This window comes from Cheilinus undulatus, linkage group 18 (assembly GCF_018320785.1).
Source record: "Cheilinus undulatus linkage group 18, ASM1832078v1, whole genome shotgun sequence".
In the NCBI taxonomy this organism is placed as follows: domain Eukaryota; kingdom Metazoa; phylum Chordata; class Actinopteri; order Labriformes; family Labridae; genus Cheilinus; species Cheilinus undulatus.
Window position 1 is genome coordinate 34744331 of NC_054882.1, and position 12518 is coordinate 34756848.

Here is a 12518-nt window from a genome sequence, read left to right on the forward strand (position 1 = left end):
AAATGCCATTAACAAAGGAAACAAGTTAATTGTTTCAGGGCCCTAGTTTAGAAACATTTAAGCTTTAAAATTTTCCAAAGATCTTACCTGATACACTGACAGCAGTGTGGAGCCGTTTAATACCAGAAATTGGAGATTAGGTGAATGGAAAAGCTCTGGTCCAAGATCTGCACTCTCACAGAATGGGTTGTCTTGGTTTTCACACACCTGGAAAAACATGGGACATCTGCTTGCTCTAGAATAATGCCAAGATCCACATGAGAGTATCTAAACTTCTTACTAAAACAAGAAATCAGCAGCATATACAGGGTTTGTACTACTGCTACCGAAGAGCTCAACAATGTGATTCTGAGGGAAAAATCCCATTTTTCCATAAGGGATTTCATAATGGCCTAACCATCCAAGGTAGACTTAGAACAAAATACTAGATTGTGAAATTAGGGTATGTATATGCTCCTGTAGACAACACAATTTTCTGTCTTATTGTTTCAAGAAAAGCATAGTTTATATGTAATCTCAGGCAAAAAAGAACCAACAGTACCAACAATACTACTTTCACAGTGATGTTTCTGACTGGCGGAGCCGATTGGCTACTGATGACAACAAAACATGAAACCGTACAAAGAAACACTATTTACAGGTGAATTTGAGAATACAAGTATATTGAGAAAAAGTTCCTTTTTTACTTTAATCTAAAAAAATTTACATTCAATATTTTCTAGATTCATACAAAGTGAAACTTTTCAAGATCTTTTTTTCTGTTGGCTTAAAGCTGAAAAAAACGAAATCTACCATCTCAAAATATTAGAATACTACAAAACACTAGTAAAAAAAAGCTACGATACAGAAATGTCAACCACTCGGAAAAGTATGTTTGTTTATGCACTCAGTAGTTGGTTGATGCTCATTTAGCACAAAATACTGCAACAATACAACAACTTAAATACTAAAGAATTAATTCTGAAAGCAGCCTGCAAAGGATTTATCTTCCAATGTCAAACACGCTAGTACAAAAATGCATTTTAACCACTTCAAATACACTTTTATGTCTTTCCCTGGGCTGGATTGTAAGTCCCTGGATTTTTTATTTTTGTGAGCTGTAAGCCATAATTATCAAGATGAAAACAATTTGCATGAGATCAATTTAGAAGTTTAACTTTTTGAATTAAATCATGAGAAAAAAAAAAAAACGTTTTCATGATATTCTATTTTCTTAGATGAACTTGTATAAACTACTAGATATTGTAATGTTATTATAAACAATATTAACACTACAATAAAGATTAATATAAAAAGAACCTCTGAATATGTTTTAAAAGTTTAAAATGCTTTTATTAGCAATGGATTATATGAGCCAGTTTCCTCAACCTCAGAAAAAATATGTAGACAGTCTTTTTACTCCATATTCAAATGCTGTTTTTTTGCACCAAATCAATTTTTTTTATAGTCCTGAGTCTTCAGATAGCTGGTTCTGGATTAAAAATTAGATATGAGGATTTTTGTGAAATGACAATGAAGGATTTGAAAGGGGGAATTTTCTCACTGAACCAGAGCTACAGAAAAATTGGGAAGTCACGACTAAACTCTGTTAACGCAAAAACAACAGTACCTGACTGGAAAGAGTAGCCGGACCTCCAGACATTGGATAATGTCCTAGATGGTTGACCAAGTGTGTGATGACTGTTCTTGCTGCAATGGAAACAAGGCCCTGCTGAATACGGCTTCGAACTGCAGAGAGAGGGAAAAACAGGCAGACCTCATTTATCAATGTAAGTACAAAACTAATAAGAATGCATTTACTGAATATTAAATGCAAACAAAACTTTCTTACACTTTCTTACACTGGGCACTGTTAGGTGGTCTAAAACTGTTACCATGTTACAAGCAAACTTTAAGAATTGCACTTAAAACTAGAATGAAGTCCAGACACACTTTCAGCTTGGACATAGTTTGCCCCATGCTGCGAAGAAGCCAATGCCATCACACACTGTGCTGTCAGCAGATCCTGGCTAATCAACATCATTACACACACACTGAGACACACACATACTTTCCATCGGGTTGTTATCGACAGGGCTGTTTGTAGAGTACAGATATTTATCGACCAGACATTTTCAATGACTCCCTGAACCTCAGGAGACTCAGGAGGAGATCAAGAAAAAAGAAAAGACAAATCAACACGGAGGATTTGTGAAAAAAAAAAAAAAAAAAAAGAAATCAAGTATGAAAAATATGAGCAGAAAATTATGTTAAAGAGTAACAAAAACAGGAAGTGAAGCAGTGAAGACAAGATGGTACAAAAAAAGAGAAAAGAGAAGCATGGTGTAAAGTGGTGCTCCAGTCATTAGAGCAGACGCTGTGTTCTGGTGGACCACAGCAGGGGACAATACACACTCTCCCACGGATGCAGACAGGCGCACACACATTGCTTACTTTTCCCATTTTGTAGAGAATGACAGAGGTTTCATGGCCAAGCCTGGGTCATTTTACTCTTTAATATTTAGTGTTTGTGAGTGTTTAAGTCTTCTTAATATGCATAGAAAGACCACAGACCAGATTTACTCTATTTGTCCTGGAGATGGTCCCTTATCTCTGTAATACATGGACTATATAAATAATGCACTTCTTTTCATAATTACACCTATCGCTGTATCTTTACAAGCAGTAAACAGAACAAATAATGACAACTAAAACTTTAAAGTAAGAATTTTCTCAAGCATCTAGTTCATCAACTACATTTGTACAAGGACCAGCTTTTTCCTAATCAGGCACTTTCCTCTCTCTGTTTTCTCTCAAATGCATGTAATTTTCAGGATCTATAACAGTGAGATCAGTCACTTTATCGCAGCCAGCCACAAGGGGGGGATTGAGATATTTTGGTTGAATATTTCCATGGTTGTCATGTTGTCTATCTTTGGGTTTGATGCTAATATGTTCTGTTGTGAAAAATTGCACTCCATCTGATTGGAAGATGCAGGATAACTGAGCGCTCAAAATCCAGGATGGAAATCGTCTGGTTTGAAGTTGAGGTCTGACCTTGATTCTGACTGGAGCTTGCTAAAATGCCTGTTTCCACAGAAAACAGCAGTTTTGATCAAGAAAGAATGGACTAATAAATATGGGTTTAAACTGCTAAGAGAACACTCACAGGGCCATTGTGTCACTGGGTATAACATGAGCCCAGTATGCTATGAAGAGCACGGCTGAAATTAGCAGCTAACTGTCAGCCTCTGTTCCTCTTCAGAGATTATTTTGTGCTTAATGTGGTTACTCATCACTTTGGTTTAGTAGTAATACCTGAGTATAACCCTCAACAGCCTACATACATCTTCATCTGTTTTCTAGTTTAAAAAACTGCCATACTGCACTGTTCCTACAACTACTAAACTTCTCATATTTACATCAGGTGAAGTACCAGGGGAAAGCTATGACAGGAAGGCAGCGGCCATCAACTGAAGCTACAGCAGCTTTTAGTGGTGGGAGGCTTAGTTTAACTTTTAAATCTTTCGCTGGCTAATTTGATATATGTATTTAACAGTTTAACTGGATAACAGTGTGCATCCCCACTATGCTACTTTTCCTCTTGGTTCCCTGTTTTTATGACATACCTTCAGTGACCGGCTGAAGTTTGCTGGAGCGTTCAGAGTCCGGGCTGTGGAGTGGTTCTGGTTCCCGGAGGCTCTCTAATGGCAGAAAAGGGTCATAGTCTGGACTCAGCAGATCTGACAGCTGCAGTGGATAATACTTGGGACTGTTGAAAGACTGCGCTCCATACACACAGCCATGCAACACCTAGACAGTTAAAAAAAAAAAAGAAAAAAGAAAAAAAAAGGAAAAGAAAAAGAGAGATATTGTTGGATGTGGGATAATGTTCAATTTGTGTTTCAGTCCTTATTTATCTGTAATCTATTGCACCAGTATTTGATTATCATATGCTTATTATCACTATATATTTCGTTTTATATTTTAAATCTTAAAGCCGACAAGAAACATTTGTCTTTGTGTCAATTCTGACAATAACTGAGGACAAAGACGCCTAGTGTCATGTTGTCTTAAGCAAAGACTAAACAATGGTAGGGTATTCTATCCTTTTATGCCCTGTAGTTTGTCATACTCAGTGTAGTGGTAAAGCCTGGTTTATGCTTCTGTGATGGGTCTATAGCATAGTGGTCTATGACATTGTGAGCACCATGTATTTGTTTGCAAACACTACTTAGCAGTGCAACAAAATCCTTTTTTACACAGAAATTCCACAATAAAGGCGAAAAGGAAAGCCCGTCTGTTCTGTAACGAGCAGTTCACACAAAGGTGTAACAGAGCCGTGCACGCCTGAACTTACATACACACCCCGGCGTCCCGTAATCAGATGGCAGCCGCTGCCCAAGCTGCTGCTTTCAATGAAACTCGAAACTCTGGATTTCTTGGTTCAAAACTTTGTATTTTCTAATGAAATATGAGGAAAATAACATGAACATTCATTTTGATCGATTAGATCCAATAGACTTTTTTCCTCCATGTTTCTGAGTTGGAGATCTGACTTTAAGCAGTGTCACAGCGCACGTATTTACGTCGGAGGTCGGAAACTTCAGAGTACCGAGCTCACTTGAACACATCATGGAGCTTTTCAGATGCTCTCTGCTCTCTCCTCTCCTGTACAGAGTGTGATCAGCTCTCTAACCCCGCAGTCTCTCCAGTTAATCCACATTATTCTTTGTTTTATCCCACTGTTGTTTTTTCCGATTAAATGTGTCTCAATTAAACCGCACAGGTTTTTAAATCTCCTGTTTAGGGAGACAGCTGCACACACTCGCCATTGCGAAATACCGTGACGTCCTTTCACACTCGTTGCGGAAAAGTCTGTTATGGCTCTGATACTAAATCTCAATCGGGATCAGAGGTGGGGCGAGATCTACCCCCCCATTACGGAACGTTCTCTTTCATACAGAATGGCGTTGTGGAACAAAGGTGCAACAGACATGGAAAAGAGAGGCAGTGTGACAGTAGCTAAAGTTCCTGGTCCTGTCACCTAATTTCTAAGAGAGGAGACGCCACAGGAGATGGAAAGTAAAACTGCTGTATCAGCTGAAGCAGAGGACTGAGAATTCTTCTTGCACTTGTTATGCTATTGAAAAACATGAATGAGGAGATGAACATCTGATATTTTTGGATATGGCATGTAAATATGACTAAAGGACACACTTTGCCCGAAGAAATTACTCAGACTGGCAGTCACCATTGCTAACTAGTGGGTCAGGGTGTGTGTGGTCTGTGTTGTTTTGACACGCAGATATATTTCTTAAAAGGCACACATTGACTACCTCCATTGACCTCTGCTTAGGGGTACAGGGGATACAGCGACCTACTGTGTAGGCTAAGGTGTGACTTCAATGCTGAAATATAAATGTGTATAATGTGTTACAAAGTTATCCATTATACTACTGTACTTCGGTTAGTTTTTTTGTTGTATTGAAAAGAAAGGGGAATCTTCTGCAGCTTCTTTGCAGGCAAAAAAAATTGCCATCAACCCCAACCATGAAAATTACTTACTGCGTTCACAAAGACTTATCTAGACTTCTTGCAAAACATTTTTATCAGGGGCGGGCTAGAAGAAGTCTGAATAAAGTTGTGGCTGTTAGCATTCACACCTTCACAAATCCAAATCCAAATCCAAATCCAGAGTGACTTTATGTTTAGGGTCTATATTCTGCCTTTGCTATCCATACCTTATAAATACAGCTGAGCAGAGTCTTGGTGGGCTGGTCCTTCTCTGGGGGGCTTCGGGTTTGAACAGGTTGAAGAAGCGTTTTTGGTGGAAGAGCCATCACCCAGTCCAAGAGACATAGCAGGAGGGACACCACCAGCTGTCAAACAGAAAGGATTCCACAAGAGGAAGGTTTGTTTAGAAGCCATGTGAGAAATGTAGACAGAAAGATCTGGGATGTGTGTCTATGTTACCCTCTTGTCCAGCTCATGAGGTGAAGACTCAGTACTAGGCAGCAAGTATGTGATGGTGGCAATCAAAATCTAAGAAAAAAGTGGAAAAATTAGCTCAATGTGTTACTGATTAAATGCAACAACAAATTGGATAATATGATTGCCTCCATCAAACTATGCTTGCATACTGATGGTTATTAAACGATAATACAATTGGCCAGAGTTTAAAAATATTCCAGTAATTGCTGGTAAGTGAATGCTTTTTGTTATTTCTCACCTCTACGATCTTCTTGGGGGTTTCAGGAGGAAATTTCTGGAGATGATCCACGTGGCTTATCAGGAGGTGAAGGATGTCCGATGCTACCAGTGCTACATTCTTATTGGGATACTGGGTGATGAAACACACATAGGAGCATTCATGTTAATTCATAAGTCCACTGAATACATTATGGCTGTAATTTAAACTAATAGGCACATAAAAGTCAGTTATTCACAATCCTCAATTCCCCCCAAAAATGAACATTGTTTAAAATGTTAATAAAAACTATATTCTACAATCCTTTCCAACCTATTGCTTTAGGGGGTTAATTTGGTTTTAGTGCCTTGTAGCAGTAGGTGTGGTTGGTAAGCAGAGTGAAGCTGTTGTGATTTAAAAAATTAATAAATAAAAATAATGATAATAATAATAACATCAATAGTAATGATAATGACATGATAGCTCCCTCCATATTTGTACTTCTGCATGGAGTGAACTCAATTTGACATCACGCCCACAGCTGAATGAAGTACCCTTTGTTAAGGTTGAAGGAAGTAAGACAGCAGCAAGCATCCCCTCACCCCCACAGAAACAGGAATTTTATGTAACCAGAATTGTATGTCACTCAAATAAGGTAATAAGGTATAATAAGATTGTCAGCCTTAATAAAACTAGGCAGAATTATTAAGAGCAACCTGCTGCATCGGCACGTTAGTGCTGGCTTTATGATTATTTATTCATAATCCTTTATGGGATGAACTTCCTTCGATTTAGCATTAGCAGTTTAGCACCAGCTTTTCAATAACACCATACATTTCCTTAATGTTCTAAACTTGTAAATGGAAAATTAGCAACGTGACAGCAGATTCAGAAAATATATTTAAATCTTTCATGGACTACTTTTCAGACATAGCATTAGTATTTCACCACCAGCTTTAACCACATTATTCGACCATCTTTCATAGATTAAATAGACCACATTTATTTCACTGAGCATGGCTTGAGCATTATCATAAGTACCTCGACATGCTGTATTTGGCACTTCTAGCCCACAACAAATTTCCTTCAGGACAATAAAGTTTTTATCTCATCTTATAAAACACCTCAGTGTCAAACACATACTATTTCAAAGAATTGTAAATGAGATTATTATAGTCACATAAACTTTTTGATTTTATGTCTGCTGTTTTAAAACTTGCATTTGGGCTTCTACAAGCGATGACTTAACGTGTGGAGCATCTCCCATGACAAACAATGAAAAATCTTTATCAGATCAGTAAGTTAGAGTCAATGAAGAGTCTTTTGGTGGGTTTAATATGGCACTCTCTCTCAGCACTATGAAGTTTCAGATGTGACAAACTCTACTGCAAGTGCAATTTTTCTTTTTGACAGAGATCAATCCATCACCTATGGTGCAGCTAGCCATAAGGGTGCAGCTGAGATATTTTAGCTACGTACTTCTGGGGCTATCATGTTCTCCATCTCTGAGTGTGATGGGAACATACTGTGCTGTGATTGGTGCAGAAAAAGGAGCTTTAATAAACCATAGACTGACAAATATGTGCCTATCATACAGTCTCACAGAGATGGTAAACCCATGGTGCTTGTTTTTGACTGCTAAGTTTGTTTGGTTAAAAGCTTTTATTTCAGCTTCAGGAAAAAAGTAATGTTTAACATTCGCATGGATAAAAGTAACTAAAGATAAGAACAGCATGTCAAACAATAAAAAATAAGATAACAACCAGTAAGTCTTCATTCTTAGATTTAGGTGGGATAATACACAACAGAAGAGTATTTAAGCGTCACTTAGGCTGCTAATATTTACAACCAGTGCAACAAGGACAGCTTTTTGAGAGCAGTAGCTCGTTAAATCATTTCTGATAGAAGTGTTTCAACCTGACAAAACTGTTTGTTCTGGGGTTACTCTAATACCTGTGGGTCAACCGAACCTGGGGGTAGAGTGTTTTTTCAGCAACAAACTTCACAGGCATGTTTTGAGGACCTCTGAGACCAATATAAACCTGTCTTAAAGGGGTAAAATATGTGACCTTTAACACATTCCATGAGCTGATGATCTATATTACCCACTGTGAATCTAGATATATTTTCAAAAAGACAGCACTAGCTGAAATAAAGCTGTTTGCTGCTTACTCCCAACATATTTCTGTCACCAGTAAGAACTTTCTGCCACTCAGCTCTGCAGACTCACACTGCCAGTGACGTCACACGCTTGTCCTCTAATAAAATCAACATAAGAGTGAACATTATATTTTCTTGAGTTATTTACATGCCTTATACAAGACGCTTATAGTACGCTGTTTCACAAATTAACCTTTCCCTTTTTATCCTTAATTGCCTTTCAGTCGTTCTTTTATATCAAATACGTATAAATACTTGTAAACACAACAACATAAAGGAGAGATTTACTAGGTCAGTCAGGGTGTAATAAGGATTGCCATTTTCAAATTAAAGCATCCAGAGAGCGACAGATAGTGGGATGAAGAGGACAACAGGAAGCGGTAGCTCTGCATGGAAATATGACAATCCCTCGAGCCTTAATGTGTGTGTTTATTTGTGTTTGACAGAGGGACTGTGTGTATTTCACAGTGCCAGAGTCTGAGGCTACTGGCTATTGGTATGAGGCAAGAGACGCAGAAGTGGACAAGAAGTGTGTGTATGTGCTATACTAGGGGCGTGTGTGTGTTTCTGCCACAGCTTGCAGCATTCCCTTTGGATTAGTCTCCTATCTGAAGGAGGACCAAACATATTGACAGTCCAGGGTTTGCTCCCAGGAGTGAGTGAATGCAGGGGTGTGTGTTGCTGTAATGTCTTAGCAGGCCGTTGGCTGCCGATACACAAGCTAGGGATTCCAAGGTTGAAAAGGTATGTGTGTGTGTCTGAGTGTGTGTTTCTGTCCATCTAGAGCCACTTGGCCAAAGATGAGACAGAGAATGTTGGATAGTATTATTTGGATCCATAGGCCTTTCCAGTCTAGTGGCCTGAAACCTACAATCATGAGGCAATTTCTCCAACACTAACACTCAAGGCCAACAATATTTTCCATCACACTTTGGCTCCTTACAGCCCTGCCATGTTGATCACATCAACACAACTGTCCCATTTACAGGCAGTGGGTTTAAATTTAACAAGTAGCCTCCTCCAAAGATACTTAATCCTATCAGATGTCTCTATACTGTGTCGTGTTTTCCAATTTAATGCATTAGAAGAACAAAGTTGCTCCAATATCTGCACAGCCATTACTTTTAAGTGGGGAAAAGGCTGTAGAAATGAGATTGCAGCATGCGAACCGCTAAACACGAGAACATTTTGAGCCTATTTAAATGTTCATTCAAACTCAAAAAGGGGCACATAAATTCCTGTTGTAGAAGAACTGCTTTCCAACAATTGCACTTGTCTAAAAGATAAAATGCCTCAGCTAATCAGCCAGTTTGAAGACCACATCTGTCAGTGTTTCAAACACAATGTGAGCTGAGCCCAGCAGGGTGATACATTTGCAAATTCATAATACTTGAGAAGCTACATTATGGCTGCATTTAACAGTACTTACAGCACTTACAGCTCACTGAAAACTGTAGTATAAGAATTCTCTCTCAAACTGGTTTTCAAAGCTAAGAGCAAGGTGAAATTACAAATAATTAGAATCAGAATCAGCTTTATCGGCCAAGTTTGCTTACTCAACAAGCAATAATTACAGATGGCATTGTTTTCTTAGAAAAAACAATGACAGCAAGGACAATGTCAAAAAATTCCCAAACGCAGACCATCTCTCTTACAGTCTGTGGCTGACACCTTTATTCATTCATCAGCTCTTGTCTGTACTAATGCAGCAGAGTCCTGTTTGGGATACCCTGCAAGGCCCAGGGCTGGTTTCAGTATGTTTGGCTTCATCCACCCTCATTGGCTTTCAGTTTAGTCCTGCATTAGGTTTTAAACTTGACAAAACACTGTTTGTAGCTTAGATTTTGTGTGGGTCCTAGGTTCCGAACCTGAGGTCTGGGGCCCCCTGCAGGGGTTGGTCACTTGCAGTCATTTATTGTACATTGCAGTTTTATGTAATTGACATTACTCTGAAGGAATCTGTCTTCATTTTGACATTAAACCAACATTTTCTGGTAATTCTTTTTGTAAAAAAAAAAAAAAAAAAAAATGATTTGGCCATGACTGATTTAAAAAAATCAACAAAAAAGTAAAAAACACAAGGGGGTGAATACTTTTTATAGGCATTGTAGCTGCTTTTGCCATCGGTAGCTGTGGTCACATGACCATTTTTTTCATAGTCCTTTTGAGATTTAAACTTCTCTGTTCACATGGACGCTGAAAGATTCAAATATGCATGTTCACGAATCATATTTAATCTGAATAAAACTGCTCTGACATGCGTAGCATTGTCCCACTGGTCAAATCTACGGAAAATTTGCTGTAGAAGAAGAAATTCTTCTTCGTCTTTTGTTGTAGATAAATCACTGTTTCATGTCTGTACCTTATACTATCTGATCAACATTCTGAGGTCTTAAAGTTTATCTCAGAAACAGCTCAGTTTTGTTTCTGTCTGTTCTGTCCGTGGAACAGACATGTGAAGTAAGCCAAAAATCACCCAAGACAAGGAGAGATGATCAGATTGAGGGTTTTTGATGCTGATCCGAAGGACTTGGGCATAAACCACCTCTCTCTATTGGAATGAAATTTCTTTCCTAATGAGTCAAATCTAAGGATTTTATTCCAAATGAAGTGTTGATATAAACCATTTTAATTTAGATCAGGCATTTATTCCGATTACAAGTGGTCCATGTAAACACAGCTAGTGTGTGAATGAGTGACAGTGAACTGGGTGTAAAAGCACTTTGATTAGATAGACAACTAGTAAGGAGCTATACAAGCTCAAGTCCATTTACCAAGCACAAAATTAAAATGCAACATAAATTAACATATTAGGGTAAACAACACAGTGAGTCAGTCCAAGTGTTTTTTGTGCAAAAGCAGGTGGTATTACTCATGAGCACTTTAAGAGACTGGTATAAGGACAACCAGAAAACATGCCCCTATAAATAAAATAATATGTATTTAAAAATTTCCAGCATGTTTCACTGACAAGAAATAATCACTACTTTAACCCTATGATGTATTTAATATACTGTGTATGAATAAACAGATAATAATAGAATGATGATAATGTTTTTTTCTTCAAGTTCATAGTTGTGTGTTTTTTATTAACCAAAGTATCTCCAAACTTCCAGGCAGAAGGGCAACAGATGTTTAGGCACCACAGTGCTTTGCAGATCAGTGTGACAGGCAGCCAATCTGCAGCCTGTCTGATATACACTCAATGCTTTGGTCAGATCACACTGAACTGCAGTCAGAGACAGAGACTGGACAAAGGTCAGTGGGGACAAAGTTTGAGAGAAGGCAAAGGCCAAAGTCTGCTTCAGATCACTGGACTCAGCTGGGCGGAAATGTGACCCATGAGGATTCATATTTTACTGAATAATTTTTAGTTTGTCTCTGAAGTTTAATGAGTTGACTATTCTAGCCTGATGCATCCTTACTGAAGCTTTTAAAGCAGTAGAAACTGTAACTGACCTTCAGAGTGACACAGAGGACATTGAGGGCATCTTTAATCTGTGGATGCTGAGTCCCATGAACCAACTCCTCGCACATCCAGATACCTAGACTGCACAGAGCCACGCATCTAACAAAACAAGAAAAGTGTGTGTCAGCTTTCACTCATGCATCTGTTGGACAAGTTAAAGACTTTCACATGTTCGTATTATAATATCAGTGCACGCATGCATGAGAGCTGTATTCATTAATCCATTCATAAACAGAGAATTACAAATCTATGAATTTATTCATTCATTAAATAATCATTATTGCATTTTTGTAATAAAACAATATCCACACCCTTTTTTAGCACATAAAAGATAGGCTAACTTCAGCAACCACACAGAGAACGGACTTACCTAGCAGGAGCAGAGGGTTCATCCCTTGCAGAAGTCAGGATGGTTTTAATAATGTGCTCCTATAAAACACAATGGGGAGACAAACACATGTCAGTCAAACACTTTTTCCAGATATTGAGAACAGTGATTACAAGAATTGTGCAGTGTTAATCTATATCCTTCATGCTGCACTAAATATGATATACAGACACAATACAGACTCAACTAAAAACACCGCCAGGCAAATTCACACACTCCCTGGTCTTGTTCCCTCCAGTCAGTGTTAATGACCGCTTACTGATTCAAAACAAGCCTCTGCCTCGTAAGAAACGAGTGAGCTGGGCCTGAGATGCTGCCACGCATGGCATTAG

The 12518-nt window shown here is 38.4% G+C and overlaps 1 protein-coding gene across 7 annotated transcripts in view; it reads right to left on the reverse strand.

Moving 5' to 3' along the window:
• ralgapa1 (Ral GTPase activating protein catalytic subunit alpha 1) overlaps positions 1-12518 on the reverse strand; it is a 116591-nt gene that overhangs the window by 63210 nt on the left and 40863 nt on the right. For all 7 annotated transcript variants that reach the window (XM_041812610.1, XM_041812613.1, XM_041812609.1 and 4 more), the window contains 8 exons: positions 12169-12227; positions 11789-11897; positions 6212-6322; positions 5956-6024; positions 5724-5861; positions 3609-3792; positions 1610-1728; positions 88-207 (listed from right to left, as the gene is read on the reverse strand). In XM_041812610.1, the coding sequence (XP_041668544.1) occupies positions 88-207; positions 1610-1728; positions 3609-3792; positions 5724-5861; positions 5956-6024; positions 6212-6322; positions 11789-11897; positions 12169-12227 (909 nt within the window). The remainder of the gene's footprint in view (positions 1-87; positions 208-1609; positions 1729-3608; positions 3793-5723; positions 5862-5955; positions 6025-6211; positions 6323-11788; positions 11898-12168; positions 12228-12518) is intronic.